Source organism: Melanostigma gelatinosum, assembly GCF_949748355.1.
Source record: "Melanostigma gelatinosum genome assembly, chromosome: 10".
NCBI classification, from domain to species: Eukaryota; Metazoa; Chordata; class Actinopteri; order Perciformes; family Zoarcidae; genus Melanostigma; species Melanostigma gelatinosum.
The window spans coordinates 22573494-22600307 of record NC_136643.1 but is presented as its reverse complement, the minus strand read 5'-3'; the positions used below and the strand labels follow the sequence as shown (position 1 = coordinate 22600307).

Below are 26814 nucleotides of genomic sequence, written 5' to 3'. Positions count from 1 at the left end.
CTAGTGGCTCTTTGCAGCTGTACTAAGGTGCGGGGGGGGGCTTCGAGCTAAATGCTAACATTAGCATGCAAACATGGCCGCAATGGCAACGTCTTTCTAGCCGGCATTAGTTTTTCAAGTATTTACGTAAAGTTCTGGAAAAGCGGAGGCCAGCCTGAAGTCGGGTGGGGTTGTGATTCTCCTTAATGACACTGTGAGGTGGTGCGTTCACCAGCACAGAGACAGGAAGTGACCGCTCCCCACCTCATTGTTTTCAGGAGGCAACGGCTCAGATCGTTTCCTGTCAGAGAGACCAAGGACACCCACTAAACCCAGACCCACTAAACTGTGAAGTACAGCTGCAGATGACCGACAGTCGGCATCCTTTCTACTGCATGGCCACCAAACGTCAGACATTTTTACAGGTATTTGACAAATGGCTGCAGTTATGTAATGCAGGCGGTCATATATATAATGATACATGACTTTCTTTTAATGTGGAACATGAACCCGCCAAAGAAATGGTTTCCAGTCGGCCATGTTCCTGCGATGACACTGCGTGTCTTCAGAAAGGGTCTTTTGTACATCAGAGGAGGTCATGGCCTCACTGTGGGACACCCGATCACTGAGCCCAGCAGGAAGTGGTCTTCTCCTTTGATACCTGACCCCCTGTGAGTCAGACCGTGACCGAGGGCCGTGACATCGCTTTACACACTGAAAACCGTCAAGATGATGTCACATCATATGTTTGTGAACTTTTTTTTTCCTCTCCGCTTTCTAAAAATAATCATTCGCTCCAGGCTGAGTTCACTCACAACTCAAATGTGAACCAACGTCGTTACAGCTGTGATGCGATGAGGTCATAACCCGTGTGGGTGTTTGTGCCCAAATTAGGTCTTTCGAGGCTTTTTCTTTTTTTCCTATCGGTGTTTCTCATCTGATTCGGCAACTCTCTGAAGCTGCTATGTGGAGCAGAACATACAAACACACATTCACGGACTACAGAACAGACTTCTCTCTGGTGACGTAAACCTGCATCGACAGCACAGGGACCCGGTAGACTCTATGGGAGGATTAACTAATGCTATGAAACACAGTACAGATATTCACGTGACCCCACCGTCTGCTATGCTAATTAGCATACTATTGCACCAAGCTAAGATGGGGAACAACAGGTTTAATGTCTACCTCCATTGTCATTGTGAGCATGTTAGCATGAGATTAGCATTTAGCTGAGGTATAGCCTCACAGCGCTAGCATGCCTGTAAACTAGGTCTGTTTATTGGGAAATCATTCTGGCACTTTGACGAACAAACATCAACCCTATAAGACATTTTATGTCAAAAGATATTTTACCGTACTGTTGAGTGACGAGACATGTCTGATGAATAGACGACACACATTCTGCCACGATTTGTGTTTCCTGCACAAACACTGTATATCTGAGACACAAACCCCGTTGAGTTAGCGAGGCCATTCTCTCCAACTCGGGTAATCTTTTAATCATCATTCCTCATCTGAGATCAGACGTGTTGTTTGTGCCTCCCCCAACGACGGGACAGCGGTCTGGGACAACAGCTTGTCTCGTTGTCAGAACAGCGGAGCAACTGTGCCGGCTCTAACGTGTGGATGTTTTCACAGTTTTCACCTCCGGAGAGCCGTAGTGAGCGCACGATGCTCTGACAGTTCGCCGTCTCAGGAACTGTGATTTGGCCGTACATATAAAAGACAATACCTTGCGAAGAACTTGTTGGAGAACTTTCCGACCGTTCTGTTGTGATATAGTGCAAAAAGAGAAGTGAATAATTTGACCGTCTTTCATGTTTGGTTTGTTTAGTTTCACACCGACCACCTGACTCACAGGGAGCGTGTTTATTGAACACGCTCCCTGTTTCCCAGTAATGACAAACCAGTCCAGGCTCACTGCTGCACTTTACATCCTCAGACCCGTCAAGAAGACAATTATGGAAATATGAGCATCAGTGATGTCATCATTTTTTAAATTTCTTTGCAATCAAATCTGCATTCGTCTCGTTCTACCCATAATCCCTTTGGATTTGTGTTTGTGGTGGGTACCGATGGGTTTGCAAATGTTGCATTTCAAGAGAATATCAAATCAATAAATGCAATATTCATTGTGTAGTGTTATAAAGCTCCATGATGACGTTGTCTCGTCCTGCAGCTCGAGTGTTTCTAAATCTGAGCCTTACAGTCGGAGTCTATCCTCACAGACGCCCGATCCATTTGAATAAATAAGCAGGAGCAGTCTCTCATCCTCCAAATGTAGGCCACATTCAACCCCCAACACACACGCCTCTATAGCCCACCTAAATCCTCCTGACACACACACACACACACATCTTTCCATAACTGGTTCACCATGACGAGCACACACACGTTCCATACCCCTCTCCTTCAGGCTTATCCTAATACACCGTGAAGCACATGCCAGCATACATAAATAAGTGTTCACATATGCTCATAAACACACACACAGCAATATAAATCTACATCCACACAAACGAAAGCTGCAACATTAAGTGAAATCTGTTCAAACTTAATCTGAACATTCAGTGTCTGGCAGCCTCAGGTGTGACATTAAATCTCTGCTGGTGTGTGTGTGGTGTTACAATTTAAAGTGGATATTCATGAGATATTTGAAGTCTGGTGTTGCTGTCATGAAGAGTTTGTTTCATTTCCAATAGCGTTTCACTCATTTGAACCTTACTTGTATCCGTTTGTACAAGCTAGCAACGCTTATAGAGTTTGGACCAGTTAAAGGCTTTCTGTCGAGTTTTGGTTGTGAGTGTGTCCCCGTTTTGTTTCTATCAAACGTGTGTGTGTGTGTGTGTGTGTGAGCGATGCGATACACATTTCTCTGATGGACAAGTTGGTGATGGTAACGTACCAACAAATGTAGCAAACACTGGTAAACAATGTGCGATTCAAAATATTAACTCCTTATGAGGAAGGAAATACATTAAACACGTCTTAGATCTCAAGGATACGTGTTATGTTTATTACTCCACATGGTTCCTTGTCTCAACAATCAAAGAGTTGTGTGACGTATGTTTTTTTTTTTTTGTGTTATTTGGATTTAACAACCTGTATACCTAATCTCACGCATCATTTATTTTTCGCTGATGCTTTTTTTCCCGTGGATGTGGCTTTTTACTAACCAGCTGAGAACAAAGATTATTCCCCCGATTCTTAATCCCGCCTGATTGGTTGACGCTCTCAAAAAGGAGGAAGCTGCACTTTTATCCTGTAGATTATGAATGTGTGTTGATAAAAGCTAGCGTGAGTGGTCTTTGTTTCCGGCGAGACGTCTTCTATAAAACACTGGAGGAAGAATCAACTGCTGTGAACGAGGAAGTTCTCGCTTGACCTTAACCAATCACAGTCCTGGTATTGCATGCCCCTCCCTGGACTCTATTTTTGATTTTAAAGATGTCATTAGCCTGAATTGCTTTAACACAGTGCCAGTAATAATGTTTTGAAATTCAGAGGGGTGGGTGCTGTTTTACGATCATGCCATCCCCCTGAGCCCTGCTAGTGGCCACACACACACACGCGCACACACAGACAGTTTAGTGATATGCTGACAGCAGAGAAAGATGTGGGTCAGTGGTGGGGGTCTTGTTGTTGTATTTGATGATGCAGGGTGGTGTGCCTGGTGGGTTGCCAGTTTGAGGAAACTCCCCCTCTCCAATCCTGTTAATGTCTCTGCCTGCCAGCTCTCCTCCTCCTCTGTCTCCTGTGTCTCTCTTTACTGTCTGTCTATTTTTAAACTGGACATTTTTTCCCTCCGTCTCTCACCCTGTTCTTCTCTTTCTGCGTCTGTCTGTTCACATCCTGTCTTCACTGTAACATCAGTGATTTCATTCTTTATGCAAAGCACCATACAAATAAACACCTCTCCGTTCTACTCTACACCACTACTTGCTGATGTGGAATAACAATTCCAAAGATTCGAAGGATAATGTCAACGTGTGTTTTTTTTATGAATCAAATTTGCATTAAAACTATAGATTACCACTGAATGTCTATCTGAAATTCAAACATTCTGTGATAAATCAACATTCATCTGTGTGAGCCCCTCACAATAATCACCCCAAATCCTCTAAATCTACAGTACTACTAATCCATGACTGTCTGCTGGTCACTGGGTCAGACACACACACACACACACACACACAGCTGATAAACAGGGAGGTCACTGCGTGTCATTGGTATTGCATTTTCATCTTTTATTTGTGTTTTAGTGGCTGAATAGATCAATATAATTGCTTGTACACACGTTTGTTTTCTCGTATTGGTTTAAGAGTTGATCAGACAGAAGAAGACTCCTCACTACTTCCACCAGTTTCCATTTTAGGACTTCAGATGGACCTCTCTTGAATAGTTTCAGTTTCGTGATCACCAACACTACAGTGAACCGACAGCAGCAGGGTCAACGGTTAGTGATCGTAAAACCACGACGAAGCTCAGGTTGTTTACGTATCAACCATCATCGTATTTATTCACTCTGCGTACACTCATAAGGGAAAGATTTAGGCAAACACAATCATACAGACGCGTGTGCACATCCAGTCTGTGCCTGTTGTTTTTTAACACGTTTGATTTTTACAACAGGAGTCAGGACTGTTGACATCAGGAGAGGATACGAGTTTAAAAATGACAGAGGCCTAAAATGTTGAGCGAATGGAAAAATAGTTGTGTCATGAGGAGTGAGTTATTTAATAATCCAGAACATCAGGTCAGAGCCAAAGTTCAGAAGAAGTTCAGCTCTCTCTGAAGAGGTTTTATTCTCCTCCGGCTCTCTCTGTGGAGTTCACGGTTCTTGTTGTTCCGTTTGTTTGTCCGCCCTATAAATTAGCAGTAATACCTGTTTTTGATGGCTGACTGACACGTAGCGTACAGGAACATGAGAATGTGTGTTCCTGCAGGACTCCAATCATAGACCACCGGTCTTTGTGTTTAATTAGTTGTTCAACATGTGGTGCTTTCTGGCTTTTAAGACATGAAAAAGTTACGTTTGTTGGTGGAAATCAATCACGAACAACTCTGAATTATGTTTGGTGGTCGACTACAAACTAGTAGTACTCTCCATGAGGAATATACAGGACAACAAATGCGTTGTTTTTTTAATATTTATGTTTCACAAGCTGACATCCTTTAAACTGGGTGATTTTTACAGCTTCCTGCGGAGATATTGCTTCTCTAAGAGATAAAGACACCAGAGAAATAAGAAACTGACTTGGAGTGTCAGAAAATGCCTTTAACTATCAATCTGTCTGCTTACTGAGGTCGCCCCAGCTCTGCTAACCTACATACTGTGTGTGTGTGTGTGTGTGTGTGTGTGTGTGTGTGTGTGTGTGTGTGTAACCTACATACTGTGTGTGGGAAACGTGGATGAGGGGAAGAGGCAGAAGAGTGAAACCGCTACTCATATTCTGATTTGCTTATGAAAGGATCAGGCTGCTATTATATCGATTTTCCTGACTGTCAACAAATCCAACGAAAAGCCCCGAAAAAACAATGTGTCAGTCCGTAAATATATACTTTCTAGAAATCTGTTGACTTTGACATGAAGATGTTTTTCCTGTTGGCCACATTAAATCCAATTGCACTTCTCTGGAAGTCACTTTAGATGCATCAGCTTCACACAAAACATACATATACAAATAAATCCATTTTAAAATGTCCCTCACTAGGAATCATTGCCAGGAGTAGAAAAACAAAGTGGACCTGAGATCCTTTTCTGAGGTCAAATAAATCTCCTTCTGGTGGATGAGGAATGTTCCAGTAGCACAGGAAAACAATTTGGAGTGTGTGTGAGTGTGTGTTTGCCTCCCATAAACGGTCCTTATAAAGCAAATCTTGTGTGTTTTAATGTTTTTTTGTGGAAGTCTAGGAATGGCTGGTTGTCCCCACAGGATTTCTACATGACCTATTTCTTGACCCACGTCCATCTGCTGCAACCACCCACACACACACACACACACACACACACACACACACACACACACACACACACACACACAATATACATCTAGGTTTATATCGAGAAACATTTGGATGATCTGCAAATATGTATTTATATTTTTGCCCCAAGATAAACATGAAACACACACACACACTCATGCCCGCACATATTTGTGATGCACACATGCATGTCTGCACAGACATGTGACTCTCATGGTGACTTCAGCTCCTGCATCATCACATTTACATTTGTATAAGTAGTGCAGGTTGGAAGTTGTTGTTGATTAAAAACAGGCCAACGTTCAGCGGAGAAAATATATATGACTGAAAAAGAGATGAACATACATAAATCGTTACTTGCATATGGAATGAAAAGAATCATAACATGAATACGGTCTTCATACGGTCAGATGTTTTTCAGGTGAAAGCGACTTGCAGTTTGAGCTTCTACCTTTTTATATTTTTAAACATTTGGATCTGATTTGTCTCCTTGAACATTAGAAAGCTTATAGCTGGTTATTAAACAGTCTGGGTACTCTTGGTGTTGTTGTAACTTTATTATTTCAGTATTTTATATCGGAGCAGATCGCTGACGGCAGCAGCTAAAGGAAGCAGATCACCATCATCAGCACAAACTGAGCCTGAGGCAGCGAGTTTTACTCCCAGCACCTTCAGTTTCCCGGACCGACTCTGTTTCCTCTGTAGTCAGCAAGTGGTGAGAACACCGCCATGAACCCCCCCCCACACACACACCACCACACCAGCCAACGTCCCTCTGTAGTTCAGCCCAGACAGTCTGATTCCACAGCTGTCCTCTGCTCCGTGAGGTTTCTTTTTCTATCATACGGCCACAAAGTCCTTAAAATAAACTTTGCTATAACTTGATTACGATAACAGCTCTGTTTTCCTCCAGAACCTTTGGGCCTGTTGTGGAAAAGCATAGTTAGTGAAGTGTGAAACTGTATTTGAGTACCTGAATGGATTCATTTCCTTTCCTTACTATTCCCTCTATTGTCTGTCTATTCTCGTCATTCTTTCTCTCCTGTTAACCCCTCACTCCCTCCGTCTTTGCACACACAAACATGTATGTTTGTGTTTTTAATCACTCATTTCATGATGATGATGATGATGATGATGATGATGATGTGTGTGTGTGTGTGTGTGTGTGTGTGTGTGTGTGTGTGTGTGTGTGTGTGTGTGTGTGTGTGTGTGTGTGTGTGTGTGTGTGTGTGTGTGTGTGTGTGTGTGTGTGTGTGTGTGTGTGTGTGTGTGTGTGTGTGAAATGAAGCTTGTCATTACAGTACTGCAGGGAGGAGTCGCTCCCTGCACAACCAGAGGATACAGCCACAGCGCACACACACATAGTCTTTATATATATATATACACTTAGTTTAGAGATCTTCAGGCTGACACAACTAGACGAGCTGACTCTGCGGAATTTAGATCTGAACCATAAGGACGAGAAACTTCTTCAGCCAATCAAAATGCAACAAATTACCGTCATGACTAAGAGTTAGTTTCTCTAAAAACCTTTTTTTTTATGTACTTTGTTTTTCTTTTTGTCGATTCATCTGAAAACTTAACTCCTAAAGCAGACAAGTATACTACATACAGAATAAGTAGCAGGTCTACTGAAGGATGGCAGATATGCAGTGCAGACTTATGCCATGGGAAAGAGCAGACATGTTCTTTTATACTGAGTGAACAGTTCACGTTTGATCCGGTTTTACGGCAGGAAGTTGTTGGGTGAGGCGGTGAGCCACAGAGGTCTGGATGCGTGTCGTCTCACGATCAGTTGGTGGTGGATGATGACGCCCTGAACAATAAGCTCACCCACAGTGAACCGTTTGAACTCTGGCTTGTTATGGTGCTCACGTTTTATTGACCCTGTGCACGTTTCTTTAGTTTGCTAACATTGAAATGTGAATTTCATCAGTCTTTTCTTCCTCCCTTCCTTCCTCCCCTTGCTTCCTTCCTTCCTCTTTCCCCGCCGTCCTGCTGCAGCGCTGTTAGATGACAGAGCTCTGTGTCAATGAGTAGGCAGGAAACATTCTTGTGTCTCAGCTGCTCAGCCTCCACATTCCTGCACTGAGTCCGAGTGCTTGTACCTCCATTGGTTTTAGTTCACATGTTGTCTGTGTGCACTGTAACAAAGCGCTTTGTAACACAGTAAACATGCATGAACACCGGCTGTTTGTCATGGAAACAACTTGCAACTTGCACCTGCCCCTCTCACCTTAACACACTGCACATGTTCCTTACGCCTGAGGGAGTGGCCTCACAGTGTGTAAACCTCTGATATGATGTATAATGTTACTATGTGTGAAGGAAACTGAACTTTATGTTCTTCTTTTCTTCCCCTGATTTGCGTCTAAGTAGACGAAGACTCCCCAAGGTGTCTTCACGTGAGCGTTCTTCATCGCTGTCCTCTAGAGTTCAGAGGTCACACGTCGACGACAATGCACCGACCCACCTCGTGACCTCGATGAGATCACTTCCTGCCCCGTAAGAGGGAGTGTTATTAACACAGGAAGCCCCAGGCCTGTTTCTCAGGGTGTGTTTTGTGTTTAAAGCATCGGCACTCCAGAAGATTAACTTCTCTCACGTTGATCTGCTCAGTTGCCTGCAGGTGTGAGGAAATGTCATTAACAGAGTTGTGAAAATGATTCAGGACTCATTTTTTATTCTGTTTAATTGCGTTTCTATCTTGTTGTTGTCTGTCAGCAGAGAAGTCTCAGGTCGGGGATCGTTTAAAAAGCTTTACAAACGCTGAAACATTAAAAGAGTGAATAATTAAAATGTGATCATACAAAAGTCTTTAACATGACATTAAAATGCAGCAGAAACTAATAGAGCTTCAGCCACAGGAAGCTGGAGACTCGTGGCTGAAAAAACAAATAAATGGTGGACGTTTGTTTGATTGATTTTGAAGTCCGCTTTCATTTATGTTGAGAAAATATGTTATTTGAATATTTCCGTAGCTTGTTTTCTGTTTCATTCGGCACTAAACCATCACATCTGGGACAATTATAGTTCATTATGTAGAGTTCTAATGTCAGTGTTCACTAAATGAAATGTGAAGTTAAGCTTGTTGCATCACACAAACTAGTTGTGGAGTTGTTACTAAACACCGAACAGTTTCGACAATAATATCGCCACATCTCGCCCGCTTCAATGTTACGTTTGACTGCTGCAAACCTGTTTGGTAACTTGCGAGTTGTTATGAAGAACTTCTAAGGACAAGGACTAAAATTCTAAACCATAATATGTTGTTTCCTCTTAGGAGGTTGGCAAAACCTTTTTTTTGTTTTTGTCCCACATTGCGGGCTCACTAATGAAGTGTCTGCAGCAGTACATGTTGTCAATATGAAGGCCGACCGTACCCAGCAGCAGTTCAGCATGAAGGCTCATTCATGGTCGTCGTTCTCGGCATCTGACGATCGGGAACAACAGAGGCTGAAACCTCGAGAAGCCGCTCGGCGCTTCGTTTGATGCTGCAGGTTGAAACAAGTCCTCTATCGGCTCACGTCCTCTGAAACATGTCGGGGGTTTAGTGAGGAGTTACGGAAGAATCCCGAACAGACTGGACAGGAAGTGATCTGATTCCATCAGCAGCAACTGTTGTGTTGTGCTCTTAAAGTGTGTGTGTGTGTGAGAAACATGTTTTTTTTATTAAGGTCACTGCAGTGAATATATGTAATGATGTCCACTGCATTATTTTAGAGGTTAAATGTCTACAGTGGTTATGAATATTAGACATCACACACACACTCGCTCTCTCTAACAGCAGTGTGTTTGCAGCCGGTCGTTGAGTCAGACTGCGGCTGTTTGCTCGGAGGATGAAAGCGGGACTGACGAGCTCTTTGTTTCTCAACCGCGTTGTTTTAAATAGCACTTCCTGTGACTCGGTGACCCGTGATGCAACAGCGCCTGTGCTGCTGATGCGCAGTGATTGAATATCCCCGCTGCGCTGTTTACCGACAGAATCTCTGCAGCAGTTTGTAAAGTCAGATTTGTCAGAACATCGCAGTCGGGTGAGCAGTACATCAACAGCAGAAATACCAAATGTTCTCTTGTTCCAGCTTCTGAAATGCTGCTCTGAGACGACTTCAGTGTTGATTGTGAACAATGTAATCTGTATCAAGTGCAGGAAGTGACTCCACAATACAGTTTATTACCGGCAGAAGTTCTGACAGATATTCTACACAAATACGACTCGAGTGAGACGTAGCCTCTTGTTGTGAGGCCGCATCACATGAATCCAAACAGAACTTTTCCGTGACCGCTGCCCGCAGAGGAAATTAACTCTCTGGGAGTTCTCGCTCCGCTAACAAAACAAAATGTGTTTTTAAGAGTTCAGCTTCACGAGAACAATGTGGAGTAATTGGTTCTCGGCCTTTTTTGGCCGCAGCTGATAACTGAAGTTGATATTGTTGTTGCCGAGCTACAGCAGGATGTGATGTCACCAATCCTGGCCTTGAGCGGCCGACTTCATTTGTACCTCGGATAGAAGGGTCCGTGATCCCTGTATACCACAGTGCTGCGTTGAGTCAACACTTCTCTAAAGCACTTTCAACTAAAACTGAACTTTTTACTCAAACAGACTCATCTGTATTTGTAAAGCCAATGATTGAATGATTTTGTGTTCCCTCTCCTCTCTGCAGACCTCTCAAAGAACAGACTGGCCGACGTCCCCTCAGAGGTGTGTCACCTGGTCGCTTTGGAGACGTTGAGTCTGTATCACAACTGCATCAGGACCATCCCAGACAGCATCATCGGCCTGCAGTCACTCACCTCCTTAAACCTCAGGTACACGCTGTTACTTTTCTGTCTTACGGTGTGAGAGCCGAAGCTTTTCTTCACTCTCTCTCTCTAATATATCAGGGAGGACTTGTGGATGTTTTGAGGGTGTTTCATTCTGGGTACGATGCAGCATTCCAGCATCTCTGAAGCAGTACTTTCTAAACAGATGCAGATTTTGTGTGCAGGAAAGCCAGTAAGACACCAGACAGGAAAACATCTCTCTACTCCAGAAATCAACCAGATGTTTGTTGAACACAAGAAAAATAAAGTGTTTAGCATAATTATCATCGTTCCTTTGCGCTGAAAGCAGACGGAGGTTTCCCACGTATTGATGCTGCATCATGGCTGTCATACATACAAAATAATATATATATACATAAATACAGAATATTTTCATTTCTGCCAGTGGATTGCAACCCCGGTGACCCACCGGCCCCAAGCATTGGGGAGTTATGTATTTCCAAGATATTTTATCTCCCGCCAGCCAAAGAAAACATCAAATCTCAGTCGCACATTAAACTGAAGCATCAAAAGTTATTTTTGTACTTTTAATTAACTTGGTGTTATTATGACAGATAGACATTTTTGGCCAAAGCTATGAAAATGAAACCTAAGTTGAAATAAAAGCCTTTAATTTGAAAGTTTACATCAGTGCCCAAATGCCATGTTGTCTGTGTTGTTTTAGGTGTGTGTGTGTGTGTGTGTGTGTGTAGCTGCTGTCTGAGCACACCACCGGATCAAATCAGAGTGACGAAGCAAAAATAAAAACAGTGTTATTGTTCTTTTAATGTCAGTAGACTGTGTTTTGTCTGCCCGCTTACTGTCACAACGCTTTCACTGTTTCAACTAGGTGACTCACTGCAGGTGTGTGTGTGTGTGTGTGTGTGTGTGTGTGTTGTACCATCGATGCTGAAGGGGGAACTGTGTCCACACACAAAACTGGTGTTCAGTGGACTGTTAGTTAAATTAAAAAGCCTGTCACACGCACACACACACACACACACACAGCGCTGCACTCTCTCAGATTGTGTTTAAAGGTGCTGCTGTCTCCACGCTGTCATCTCTGTGAGACTCACTGCTCCTTAAATTCAATCACAACATGAAACATCTATTTGACTTCTGGTTATGTTTTTATTTGAGCTTTGATCTGATAATCTCAAGTATTTGTGGTAATGTTTACATCTAGAGTTGAAATGATGAATGGATCAATCAACATTCTCTGGTTCCTTCTGCTCATCTGTGTTTAAACTGAGTTTTGGGTTGTTTGGAGACATTCAAAGACTTCTCCTTGAACTTTAGGAATTAATGATTGACATTTCACACTTTATTGACCAAACTATTAACATAGAAAATAATCGATAAAGAAAATAATCCTTAATTGCAGTCATATTTACATAGTTTGAGCTTCTCTGACTGATTTTCTGCTTTCTGCCATCACATATTATTGTACCATGAATATCTTTGGGTTTTGGAATAATAGATGTTTGAGGGTGTCACAAAGGGAAATGATAATGTGTTTTCTCCACATTCTTTAGGCTGAATGGTTCACTGGTTCGTTTAATTGGTTTATTGGAAATCTAATCTAGAAAATACTTGATACGATAGAAATTAGCTGCAGCTCTAAAGATAAAACTAAATTAATCTAGACTCAAGTAACCAAAGATGGATATCAGGAATATTAATTATGATAATAAAGAGTTTTTATAGCACCTTTCATGCAAATTATGCTTAATAAAGCCTGAAGTGTGTTACTGAACAGAATTAGAAACAAATGTTAAAACGTATGAAAACTACACAATAAAAACATCACGAAAATAATAAATATTTAAATATAAATTGCAAGTGTAAGAGGTGACAAGGTTGGATAACCGCAAAATATACGAAAGATTGAAAATATAGATCTTTAAGAAAAGATGTTAAAAATGACACACACACACACACACACACACACACTCTTTCCAGTCATGCTATCGCTGAGTAAATTAGTAATTTAATGAATGATCAGTTTAATTAGGTTTTTAAATGATCTGGTGTGAGAACAACCAGCAGGCGTGTGTGTGTGTGTGTGTGTGTGTGTGTGTGTGTGTGTGTGTGTGTGTGTGTGTGTGTGAGAGAGAGATGTCTAATATTCATAACCACTGTAGAGAGAAGTCTTTATATCTCGCCACAGAAAGAAGGGCTGGTCACATTTGTGATGAAATGTGGTTCACACACTCATCTCCCCCTCAGGATGAATTGTAATAATTTTGGTGATCCTCTAACATTTCATCCAGATCAACATTTAAATGTGTCCAATGCTTTGGCTTATGACCAGATATCTGCTGAACTACTGACATCAGCCTCAGCTGTACTTTCTGTTTACTGCTGACCAGCATGCTGACACACTCAAATAAGATGTTGAACACGGTAAACATTATACCTGCTAAACATTAGCATGTTAGCATTGTCATTATTAGCATTAAAGTCACCGCTGTACGGCCTCACAGAGCTGCTGGCAGGACTGTCGACTCTTAAGTCTTGTTATTTTCTCCATTGCCTCCTAAAATGTGTGTGAACAGCTGAACAAACTCACTTATATGTTTCCTGAATGTTATTTTCAGAGCAGAGTCAGAGGGGGTTTCACAGTCTTGTGATGAATGTGTGTGTGTGTGTGTGTGTGTTTCTCTTTTACTGGTCAGAGAATAAAGACGCCGTTTGCTTTTCTCAGTGAGATTTATTATACAGAACGCCCAAAGTGCCGTTTAAGTAGAAAAAAGAGACAATTTCACCTAAGAGGAGTTGTTTTGGACATAGTTGAGTAAAATTATAGTAATTTACTATCAAGTTGTCAGTGACGTTTACACCGAGCTGCTTTAAAAGTTGTGTTTTGCTGAACAGGAATCCAGCAAAGAAACCGGAGGTGGATGCATCACGCTCTGACCTGTTAAACAGCCTCCTGGGGAAAAAGTGATAAAGCCCCTTGTTGTTATTATTATCAGGGTTTCTTGTTGTTTTTTGGATGTTTCTGGCGTTTCACACCTTCCTCTTACAAGTGCAATTTGAAGTTGAAACTTCACTCAAAGCAGAAGTGTGTGTGGCTCGTAGAGGAAGCATCAGGCCAGAGCTGTTTATATGCAGCTGAGAGGATGAGTCTGCAGAAGAACGGTTCACTTTAGTTTCGCCCTCCAGATGCAGACATGTGACAATCTGGGATAAAATAGAGTCGACGTAGAGTAGAAGTAAAAGTCTAGCTTCTCTACCGTGCATAGTTGCAGCATTAGTGCTGAAAGTGATCCGTGTTCCTGTCGTCGTTACAAAAATAAACAGAAATCTTCTGCCTTCCATCAGACCTTCCTTTGAAACACCAAAGGAAGAATTTGGCCTAAAAATAGTCCAACATCCTGAGCCCGTCAGCAGGATCGGGATCAAGTCTGGTGCAGGCAAATTCATTTTTGATGAAGTTAGATTCTTTCTGTGTCCTTTGTTTGCTTGCTCTCAGTGTCAGGTGAGTGAGAGTCCGATTGTGGTCTGAAGCCGGGTTCAGACGACACAGTATGAAATGAAAAACAGATTTACACAGTTTTAATCCCGTGTTTTGAATGGTCGATGCCTCATCCTGCTCTCAGATTGTTAGAATTTGGAGATACAATCAAACCCATTAAATGAGACACACACGTACAAACGTGGAGCAAAAGTGTTGTTGATGCGAGTTAATATTTATATTTCCCCGTGAGGCTTTCTGTTGTCTCTGTGTTACCAAACAAACCGCCGTGAACGTGAAATCACATGCTAGAACACGTCTCTTCATTGAATTTTTAATGCAGCGTTGAAGGATTTGGTGTTAAAATATTCATATGCACGGGTTCTGCTTTCTCATTAATTTTCTTCCTTTTGTCTTTGAAGTAGTCGATTTTTAGTTGCCGTTAGAATTTTCCGTCTGGCTGAATTGTTTATTGTTTCTTCAAAAAGAACCCCGGCAGTTTAAAAACGCTCATGTAAAAGTGCCAACGATTACCTTGATGGTTCGTTTTGCTAAAAATAAGTGCTTTTTGAAATCGTTAGTTGAAGAGTGTGCTCTAAATGAAGTCACATGATGGTGATGCTTGTGTTGCAGTCGTAACCAGCTGGGTTCTCTGCCGGCCTGTCTGTGCAGTTTACCTCTGAGAGTCCTCAACGCCAGCAACAACAAGCTGGTCAGCCTGCCGGAGACCATCGGACAGCTGCACGGCCTCATGGAGCTGGTGAGACTCTTTGTACTCTCGCTGTATATTGTGTGTGTGCGATTGTATTAAAGGTGCTTAATTCAATACTCTGAGGTCTATTGCCTCCACACGGCTCTCAACATCAGTCAGTAGGACTTAAAATCGACCAACATATTTCTGTGAACGATAAAAGTTTGTCATGAGTTGTGTTTTTATGTGTTTTTCTGCAGGACATCAGCTGCAACGAGATCACGGCTCTTCCTCGACACATCAGCAGACTCAAAGCTTTACGGGAACTAAACGTTCGCCGAAACCTTCTCTGCGTTCTGCCAGAAGGTGAGTTGGTGACAGAAGCGCCTTTTTCTCCGGGTTAGGTTTTGCCCAAATTCTCCTTTTATCTTTTTTTTATGTCTAAAACTAAATGAAGTGCCTTGTCTTTTTGGGTGATTGTGGACAGGAGAAACCTAAACAGTTGGTGAAGTTTGGTTGCAAAAGATTTCATTTTCTGTGTGTGTGTGTGTGTGTATCTTACAGAAGAGGGTCGTGCACTTCTAGAAGGCAGTTTGAAAGACTGCTATTACTTGTATTGATTGTTGAAGAAGTGGAGTTGCATTTGAGACCACAGAGTCCTCTGGATGCACTGCCACACCCTTAACAGTCCCCAAAATAGACTTGACCCTCAGTGTGACCGAAGAACAACCTCCATTCTTCCCCAAATAAGTCAGTGACACGGAGAACAGTTAGACACACTCTGTCTGCCGATAGACCAACTGGAACAAGTGGGTGTTGAGACTTATATGGTACCAAGATCTGTTGAGGATCCAACCTCATTTTAGAAAATTTTAATCTTCTGACGATTTGGGTTAGAAAGTAGTAAAAAAAAAATGTCCAAAGCTTCAATGTTCACATGTCTTGTTTTGTCCAACAAACTATCCAGCCGTCAAATATATTGAGTTTAAAAAATATCAGAATAAAGAAACCAGAAGATATTCATCTAAGAAGACGATCATTTTGGCATTTTGCTAAAAAACAAACAATTAATTGATTCATAGGATTGTTTCTGATTTAAGTTCTGATTGTTTCATTTACCTCAAAGGGCTTTGTTTGAATCATTTCAACGTTTCCACGGATATAAAACGGAAAGATTGCAGAAAAGGAAGATATTTTTGATGATTCATCAGTCTGTTCCTGCACCTGGACTCGTCCGGCCTGTTTGGATTTGTCGCTGTGTTTTCCTGTCTTGACGTACGCTTGTCCCTCACTATTGTGACCGTCTCCCGGGTTGATTGGCGAGCTTTGACAGCGACAGGGAGGCTTGGACCGAGCAGACTGGACGGCAGCCTGACGAAGGGAGGGATGTTGTCTTTGATTTAATGTCTGTTGAACTTGTGCAGACGTCATTGGTGCACTGAGAACCCCAGAGAAAAGACCACCATGACTGTTTTTATTTGTTAAAAGTCTGCCAAGCTTCGGGAGGAGGGGGGGGGGGGTGTTAGCTCAATTCTGAAGATCAGATCGGCAGACCTGATGGAAAAATTATCCTCAAAGCCAGAAACATCAACAAGTGGTGGCAGAAGGATTGAGATCCTTTACTTGATTAAAATGTTTATCATATAATACAAGCCAGGATGTATTTTTATCCTGTAACCTGCTGTGGGCCCTCCCTCCATCATGGCAGCTCAGCGGACACTATTACCGCCTTAAAAGAGGTTTTAATTATGAGCCGCTGTCAGCAAGAGTCTGTCATGATCTCGGTGCCATGATTGACGGGCTTGTCGGTCAGGCTGCAGGAGAGGACTCCCTCAATGGTTTCTTCTTCCCACAAGTCCAAACATCAGTCTGTTCCATTTGTATGAGGATTCATGTCAACACACACTTGCAAATACACGTCCAGTAAACTGGAGTTTATTTAAAGAGTGCCTGAAACAACCAGGACTGAAAACCTCAATATGTTTTACATCAAAGAAGGGAAACAGTTACACATTTAAGGAATACTAAAACTATTAAATCTGCCAATTTCATTGAATTCATCATTTAGTTTTGTCCTGTGTTGATCGTGAGGGACAGATGTAAACATCCAACTGCGTTAGTAGCAACAGATTTGGTTTATTTGGCCATAATTTGCCAAATTTAGGGAAATGTGTGGGTGCTCTCAACATGCTCATGTCTGTTCATGCACAATGAGTGGTTTGATCATTTTTCATGTTTCAGAAAAAGAAGCAAAAGCTGATGGAAACAGACTCCTCAGCATGTGGTTCTTCTTCTACTGTAGACAAAACATCCTCGCGTCCGGCTGCCGCACATTGTTCCAGGAAACTCTGCCAGAAACATAAAAACATAAAACATGAAGTAAAGACGGGGACGTGGTTACATGACGGCCCTTTAAAACCACCATGTCCACGTGGATCACAAGAGACACTTTCATTCATTCTGAAGAAAACAACACAAAATGTGTCACGTCCTCTTGAATATATTCACATGAAGCCGTTTACAGAAACACACACTCAATGTGTGTGTTTGTTACTTACATCTGAAATAGTTTGGCTTCCCAAAAAAAGAAGAATTGACTGATTCAGACGTACGTTTAGTTGTGTCCGCAGTGTTTCATGACGACCGGACAGAATACTTTGAACTCTGATTTTGAATTAGTTTTTTAGAAAAGCACAAGTGAGCCGTGGTTGTTAATGAACCACAACGGTGCAATTTGGCTCGGAATATATTTATTTATTCATTTATTTCAGCATATTATAGGAATAATAAATGTTGTTGAGTCTGTTTTCCTCTGGGCCCTCTGCAGTCTACTCTGTGGTTAGATTGGATGAGTTTAAACTATGATTTATTCCAGTGTTGCTAACCCTGCACTAACCTTCTTATTTATATTGTGAAGTTTGATTCATAGTTTTGCGAAACCAACGAAGCCAGTTAATTCCAGCATGTTAGCATTATTGTGAAACAGGAAGCTGTTCCTATTTAAATCTGCACATATTTTGATGCTAAGCGTCTTTTAAAAACAACTGGTGATTTATTTTATTCCTATAGAACTGTTGCTCAGAGGGATATGTGTCTGTTTCTGCCCTTTCAATTGTCATTCTGGCAAAACAAAAACCTCAGCCATCTGACTGTGATCAAGCTCTCGTAGCAGGAGATTCCAACCTTTTGAACAGTCGTGTGTATGAAAACACATACTTTCTCTGTCGGCCTCACGGGTTGGTGGTGTCTCTCCACCGGGTCACTGTGGGTCACTGCACACAGGATTATTTTTTATCACTCTTGAAGAGAAGATCAGAGGGTTCACGAGGGTCAGGTCTCTCCGTCACTGAGTCAGCGGCATGTTAGTAAACCATGCACTCGCTGAATCATGCACCGTCTGTCCACGGAATTTGAAATTTCATTTCATTGTCTGACCCAATGAAAGTGATGCAATGTGTCAAAAATCTTCTTTTCTGAGTCATAAACTCTCAAGCATGATACAAAGACACTTCTATTTTGAAAATCTTAAAGTTTTGTGGATAAATGTCCATAAATCTGCTTGGAAATCGTAGAAAAAAAGATGTCACAACTTGTTTCATAATCATGATGTTTATTTGCAAAGACCTATGGCTAATAGCTGATGGCAAATTTGCCAACATGTTTGCAGAATAGAGGCTCAAGATGGAGCCCACTGATAATTTAGTGAAACTCTGGCAACATTATACCTTCTGCTTGCATCCTGCAAAGCATTGTGGGAACTGTAGTTACAAGACACCGTCCTTTATCCTTTCATGCACAGAGTGCAGCTCACATGCAAACTGATGCTTCACTAATACATAGTTGTAACATTTCCGGTTTTTATGCTAAGCTAACTGGCTGCTGGGGAATACCGGAAAGTATTTCTCAAAAAGTCCAACTGTTCCTTGAAAGGTCCTTTTTCATGACTTCCTACTAAAGGAAGCCTGAGGCCACATTTGAAGATGTCACGCCAGTATCACATGAAACATCTCTGGCTCTACATGTTACAGTGAGACTTTCGTCTGCTAACGATCACAAACCACCTCTGAAAATTACAACAGCTGCATTGTTCTGTGTGAGGGGAAACATGTCTGCGGTCTGAGGTGTGTGTGTGTGTGTGTGTGTGTGCGTGCAACAGGATTTTAACTCTTACTAAACATAGCTTCTTGTATATGTTTCATTAATCCTGACTGTTTTAAAGTAAGTAAGAATAAGATTCTTGTACTCAACTGCTACGACTTACATGGTAGAATCCTCACTATGAATTGATGCACTGGACCCACAATCTGTACAGTGTGTACATGCGATTGTCATACAAGCATAAAGTTATGCAGTATTTATTGCTGTAACTTAGTTTTCTTTTTGTGTTTTGCATGTAGCCTACATCAATCTGACAGTGGTGTTTCACCAAAGTGGCAAAAACATGATAAATGTTGCTGTTTTGCATATAATCCACACTGTAAACTGTCATTTTGCTTTTGACAGAAGCCATTTCACTGAATGGTGCATATTATGTTTTACATATGTTTTACATATGTTTTACATGTATTACAGATCACCAGTAAAATAAGCAACTCAGTCATTTTACTGTTAGTTTAAACTCCTTGGTCACTTTGTTAGGCACTATATAATCTAATACAATCCACTACAACAGCTCAGATATCAATGTTTAGTTTTTGTAAAAAACTTTCACAGAGGTGTTGATTCAACCATGTGTTTATTATTGACGTTGAAGTTTGCAGTGCTGTACATGCATGCATCTCTGCATGAAGCCATTCATTCACACATCGACACACACTTACGGAGTCAAACACACGTTCATATCCTTTAATCCAGACCTCATTTCACTTTAAATGAGAAGAAGAGTTATTTATGTATTTCTATGTATTATTTATAATCCATCCAGTTGAATTAGAAAACTGAGAATAATAATTTGTTAAAATATAATTGATGTGTACTTTATTTGATTTGACAGTTGTTGACTACACAGAGACGTTGTTACTACTACTAGGCTTCTTGAATATATTGATATATATATGGCAGTAAATAGCGCGAGCTAGATATTATTGTAATGTTTCGGACCTTTGCCCGAGGAGATTTTCTCGATCTGGACCTTTTGGAATTTTAGTTGAATACCCCTGGTGTACAGCTTCGTTCCTCAAGCTGTGTGGTGCCAGATTCCCGAATTTAACTAAGTACAACACTGTGAATTAATTCACAAACTGTCAGAATTGAATCGACTGAAGTAAATCTAACAGCTCACATAAAGGAGACGAATGTGTTTACCTAACTGGTGTGTGTGTGTGTGCGTGTGTGTGTGTGTGTGTTCTTCCTGCAGACTTGGCTGCCCTTCCTCTGGTGAAGTTTGACTTCTCCTGTAACAAGGTGTCGACCATCCCGGTGTGTTACAGGAAGATGAAACAGCTCCAGTGCCTCCAGTTAGAAAACAACCCCCTTCAAAGTCCACCTGCACAGGTAGACACACACACACACACACACACACACACACACACACACATGTTCCATTTCCCTGTTTTGTCTCTCAGATTCTTGTTGCTGTTGGTTCACTCAGCCTCCCATATATTTCTAAAAACGTGGAAACACACGTCCACATGTATGAGGAGGTCATGTGACCTTACATGGCCACACCCAGCACAGATAGATATATAAGAGCATCAACTCACAAGCTCACTGTGTGGTGCAGCAGCAGCAGCAGCTCGATGTTTCTTTGGTGAAAAACTGATGCTGATGATGCAAATAATGAATGAAGTCACATTATTTGACTTCAAGTCTTCAGATTAATTAAAAACACATTTTGCACCAAACTATGTAATATAGAATAATATTTTATTCATAATATAATTCGCTTGTTGAATAATAATAAGTCCATCACATATATAACTGAACTTTATACAACAGTGTAACTAACTATTCAGGATACGATGTTTACATGAAACATGAGAAATCTGGTTATTCAACTCTCTGTAAACGTGATCTTATCAGTATTCTGGTTCCCGATCATCTGCCTGCAGTTGTCTCTTGATCTATCAGCATCTCGGTCCCGATGTTTTGTACCGACAGAGAATCTTCAGAAACATGACTCAGGTGTTTTAATGCCACAGTATTCCGGTTTCTATCCGAGTACTCCGGGTAGCTTATCCAGGTTTCACAAACAAGGAAGTGGTGTTTACATGTGCAACACATAACCAGGATATTAGTGCACCTGTGAACACTCTTATTAATACACCGATATGAGAAATATAGTTGTAATTGTAAAACTTGATATTCATTTTAACCATGTCGTGCATGCTCCCGTGGGATGGGAATCACATGAAAACGTATGATTTGTTTAGCAGGCAATCTGCAGCACCGATCAATCATGCACTGCATCACAGCTTTATAGAGAGCTGATATGAAACTGTGTGCACCAACCTGCATCGTCTCAGAGGCTGAAGGACAAAAGACACTCTGTGAATGTTAAGCAATGGCTGCTCCCAGAGTTCAGTGACTCGGCGGTTAGGTTGATGTCTGAGGGAAAACAAGTTGAGACGGTAGAAGAAGAGGAAATAAGTTTAATCTTTCTTTTCCTTTTCAGATCTGTATAAAAGGAAAAGTTCACATATTCAAGTATCTGAGCATCGAGGCGTGTCGCAGTGAGAAGATGCCCGACTCTCTGTACCTGCCTGTCATAGAGCGACTCAGCCTATCACGGCCCACCACCGGCAGGTCAGTCACTGCGGCAACTTCAATATCCCCCAATGGGAAGGCACCGTCTCCTCCCTCTCTCCTGCATCAGTGCTGCGGTGGTTACCGTGATGGGGAATCTCTCTTCCTGCTCTTGTTTATGCTGGTATCAATTGTTCAACCATTAAAAGTTAATGGGAGCGCTGTGGAAGCCAGTTATGGCACACAGAAGACTAATTGCCTCATCAGGCTTTGAGCCCTCAAGCAAATGAAACACGAGCTCCATTCAAAAATCTTCACGGTCAAAAAGAGCAGCTGCAGAGTAAACACACACCGAGATGATTGCCGTGACTTTCACAGTGTTGATGAAGCAAATCTGTCAAAACAAATATGTTTACTTCACGTTCATTATCTAAAAGCTGACACGATCTATTTTGTGGCATTCAGAGTTCAGCAAGTAGAGATCTAGTTCATTGTCTGCATAGACGATGTCGAGTGACTTCGTGTCAGACTAACAAATACAATACAACATGTTCATTAGAGGTGCTGGTAGGTGGATTCAGTTACCTTCAGACAAACCAGGCTAGCTGTTTCCCTCTCTTTCCAGTCTTTATGCTAAGCTAAGCTAACATGATGCGAGTGGTGTATGAGTAAGAAAGCAGAGAAACTTACTTCCCAAAGCATCAAATGTGTCTTCAAGCCATACAACAGGTTGCATGACCATGTGTCACAGTGGTGAATACATTGATCATCTTTGCTCCAAACTTTTGCTAATTCTGTGTTAAACGCCGTCAGTTCTTCTTAGCCGTGGGCCTGCAACATGTTTCATCATATCAAAGCTGTTTATCTAGTTTGGTTTTAATGACATTACACTATGTGGAGGGATGCTGAGTGTCTCTGATCTAAGCGTCCTCAGTTTCTCCGGCTGGAGCCAAATCCTCCATTAGTCAGCTGAAAGTGGTCAGTGCTGGGTCGCACTGACAGACTGTCTGCCATCAGAGATTTAGTTCTTAATCACACCGGTGGATGATGTATTATTTCTGATTGCTGGATGGAGGAATAAAGGAAGACAGCAAATGTGGAGGCAATGAGAAGGAAATGAAGGAATGAAATAAACAAAGGAACAAAGTAAGCGCTAGGAACCGAGTAATGGAGTGAATCCAGCTGATTGATCAAAGTAAGAGCCGGAGCACAACAGTTAGGATATTGTCTGTAATAATATCATCTAAGCAAGAGCTCCTTAGGCATTTGGAGTCCACAAGAGCATCATAAAAAGACTGACGCAGGCCGGTTGACGGAGGTGGGGTTAACGGGGAAGTAAAGGATTGTAAGATTGAGGGAAGGAAGGAGGAAATGGGCCTTTTCATAAATGACGGAGAGGAAGAAATAATGGATGAGTTGAACCAAATGGAGCACAGAAAGAAAAGCTTCCGTTATCCAGCTGAACAGAGCCTGAGCTCTCGGAGGATGTTGAGCTCTGTAATGTCCGCCCACATAGAGCACTCCCAACACGCGGGCAGGAAAAGTGGTTCCTATTCTCTAGGGGAGCACACGCACTCCATATACACATCCTTTATGCTTTTATTTTCTCAGGCTCTCTTTCCTGTCTGTCTGTCTGTCTGTCTGTCACCATTATTCGCTTGCTTTTTGCTTATTTATCCCTACTTGCCCTTCCATTTTTCTTGCTGTCTTTGTTCTTCTTTCTTTTAATATTTATCTTCTTCCCGTTATAGTTGTCTTGCTCTATTTTTTCCGTTTTGATTCATGTTGAATTTCTCTAAATTCTCCATCTTTCTGTTCTTTTGACTTCGGTTAAGTGTGGTCAGTTCCCCTCAGTAGACTTTCTGTGACTTTTGAAATGTGATGCCAAGAGAGTCTTTTTTTTTGTTGTTGTCCGCATCGAAGATTAATAATAATATCGTTGAGTAGGCCGTAGTTGCTCTCTTTCTCTCATTATACTGCAGAGGAAGCTGCGAACAGATTGATGCTATTTTTAAAACTTCATTAATTCAGAGACGGTGAAACTCAGTGAATCTCAGTTTACAGTCGACCAGGATGAAGGAAGAGCATTTCTCTGCAGATCTTGCAGTTCATTATATCTGAATGTTTTGGCATTTAAACAAAGATTGTCAATGTGCAATCAGTTTTGTGTTTTTAACTAGCATGACGATCAGGTCAGAGGTCACAGAGGGACCTACGAGCCCTTATTGTGACCAGTTGTGTTTATTATGAAACAGCTCTGTGACTGCAGATCACGTAGAAATGAACTTAATCCGTTCAAATGAGCCAGTAGACGAGAGGAGTGTGGATGTTGTTGACAGGTGGTTCATTTATTACGTGTGTGTGTGTGTGCATGCAATTACAGCACACATTGCTGCTCAGTTGCTTAGACACTGCCACAGAGCTGAAAGTCTCAGATTAAATTATTTTTTAATTCATCGTGAAGAGAAATTAAATCATTTTTTCCAATTCTTATCTCGTCGATGCGAGCGACATAAACAATATAATTGTACAAGCGTTAATGACCTAAAGTATTACCATTTAATAAAGCACACTGTAAACCTTTTACACTGGGATTCACAAGGTTTATTTTAATTAATTCATAAATGTATGTTTCATTTATTTATTTAAATGGATTTCTTGTTTGCATCTTAAACAAATCACTTGGAAACACACAAGTGTTTTTCTTCTTTTGTTTTGTTCTTGCCCATGTTCTTCAAACATGATGCAGTAAAACAAATCCAATCTGAGCAGGAAGTCAGAAACGGTGTGAACAAAGCCTGAGAGGGGGGTGGGGGGGGTTAAGGAAGAGAGACTGTGCTTTCTCTCTCTCTCTCTCTCTCTCTCACTCACTCACTCACAACTCATTTGCGTATCTGTGTCAGGTGTGTGACCTGTGTTGTGTGTCTGCAGTGTGGAGGACATGGAGCAGCAGAAGAAGCAGGATAGCGACTCAGGAGTCGGCAGCGACAACGGAGACAAGCGGCTGTCTGCTACTGAGGTACTGAGAGTCTGTGTGTGTGTGTGTGTGTGTGTGTGTGTGTGTGTGTGTGTGTGTGTGTGTGTGTGTGTGTGTGTGTGTGTGTCTTTGTACCTTATGTGTGATGTGTCTATATGCTTTTAATCGGTTTGTGTTCTGGCATACTGTATTACATCATTTCTTTACACAGAAGACTCCACCTGTCAGCGCATTGACATTAAAGCTTGATTATTTTACAGCTCACTGTTATAACGCTGTACCTTTTATTTATTCTTTAATCCTTCGATAGACTTCTGTACTGACGGTATTTGTTAAACCTGCGAAATTTTATCGACAACCTTTCACAAAATGTTCTGTCGTTTAAATCAACATCCTGTAAATAGACTATTAACCTCATTGTTTCGATTAAAAGTAACATTTTGAACCAGATGTTTTGCCGAGTAAAATAATGTTTCTTGTCTCTTGAGTAAAATGCAACTGGAGCTGCAGAGAAAATGCAGCAAAAAGCCCATTTTTCTTTCTAATACACGAACAACAAACAGAAGATCTGAAAGCATCGGTTGCCTCGTGCGTTCCTCTTTATTTTTAAATGGCTGCAGAGAAATCATCTGTTAAATAAACAGTTTAAAACCTATATATATAAACCTGCAGGTTTTTTCACTCATTTGTATCAGTAACTGTTTTGCTAGAAGGTTGATTGGAAATGCAACGATTCGTTTTATCATTGATGGATCTGACAATAATACATTGATCCTATAAAATGTAAAAAAAAAAAATGTAGATAAATGCATGAATGTCATAGTTTCCCACAGACCAAGGAAACATCTTAAAATGTCTCCTTTTGTCCGACTAACAGTCCAAAACCCCAAACAGTCAGTTCACGACATTATCACGTTGTAGATGCAGGAACCAGAGAATGTTTGAAATATCTTAAAACTATTCATCGATTATTTCTGTTGTTCTTTCATTTGTGTTGCAGCCGTCAGATGAAGACAGTCTGAGTCTAAACATACCGATGAGCCACATCACAGAGGAGGAGGGAATCAGTAAAGACGACTCGAGTGAACACATCAGCTCCCTGACAGGTACACACACACACACACACACACACACACACACACACACACACCTTTGACCGGCAAAGCTACATTTAATTTACAGTGAAAAACACAAAACCAGCAAATAGAAACAGAGAATGTTTTTGCCCTTTTGTTTGACGACTGACTTCGTTCTTGACTGACTTAATAAACTGATCATCAATTATTTTGTTGATTATTTTCCATCAGCTGAAGTAGCTTTTCCTCCTCTAACAACCATAAGCTGTGAGCGGTGCAGCGTGCAGAGTGTGTGTGAGTATCTGGGCTGTTGAAGTCTATTAGAGAACAGCAGCAGCTCCCCAGATAACAGTTTAAATAGACTTCAATCAGCCTTCAATCAGGTCAGAGCTGATGGAAGGCCAACTTCACTGAACTGAGATGAGGGAATAGACGAGTTCTCTGGGTTATTTGCTCTTACAAGCTCTTAACAGTGGAGATAAAGCTTGTCACCAAAAATATACACGTATATTCAAAGTGTAGCAAGTTTTTATTTAGCAGAAACTGTTATGTACTACATAATGCACTATATTTACTTTCTGCCATTTTACTGTAGAATCCAAACCCTACAACTCCAACGCGTTTGTTCAGGGCTCTCACAGCTCATGTTTCCTTTTATTCCAGCAGACCCAAACTCCGACTCAGTCCGTCTGATTGAGGAGAGCCCTACGGAAGCCCTGAAGGACCAGTTCAGCTACAGAGACTCTGCTCTCAGCACTCGCTTCGTCAACTACATCAAGGCAAGACCTCATGTTGTGCTGTTTCTCCTCACTCAGTTTGTTGTTCAAGATTGATGCAGCGAGTGGTTCCCTTCATGAGTAACGACACACTCGGAGTGAAGTGGAGTTATATAAAACTGCTCTACTTCGACTGCTCCTGAAGTATGTGGTTTGTTCTAATGGAGCCCAAACTGTCACTTTGTGTCAGTCATTTACTTGTAGAGTTATAAGTCGCTGCCAGCCCGACAGTTAGAGAGACTGTCCTGTTATAGCAGGTCACGTCACACTGAGCCTGTGAGTCACTGTGGAGACTCAGCTGTGACCAAATAAGGTCTAAACTTAAAACAAAGTGGAGAACACAAAGAGCTGTGCAGCCCTGTGATGAATCATTCAGGTTC

General features: G+C 41.5%; 1 protein-coding gene across 1 annotated transcript in view; it reads left to right on the top strand.

Moving 5' to 3' along the window:
• lrch1 (leucine-rich repeats and calponin homology (CH) domain containing 1) overlaps positions 1 to 26814 on the top strand; it is a 57164-nt gene that overhangs the window by 6359 nt on the left and 23991 nt on the right. Inside the window, exons 2-9 of the mRNA XM_079277659.1 lie at positions 10632 to 10776; positions 14864 to 14990; positions 15182 to 15287; positions 20278 to 20414; positions 21535 to 21665; positions 24537 to 24624; positions 25583 to 25688; positions 26322 to 26437. Of these exons, the coding sequence (XP_079133785.1) occupies positions 10632 to 10776; positions 14864 to 14990; positions 15182 to 15287; positions 20278 to 20414; positions 21535 to 21665; positions 24537 to 24624; positions 25583 to 25688; positions 26322 to 26437 (956 nt within the window). The remainder of the gene's footprint in view (positions 1 to 10631; positions 10777 to 14863; positions 14991 to 15181; positions 15288 to 20277; positions 20415 to 21534; positions 21666 to 24536; positions 24625 to 25582; positions 25689 to 26321; positions 26438 to 26814) is intronic.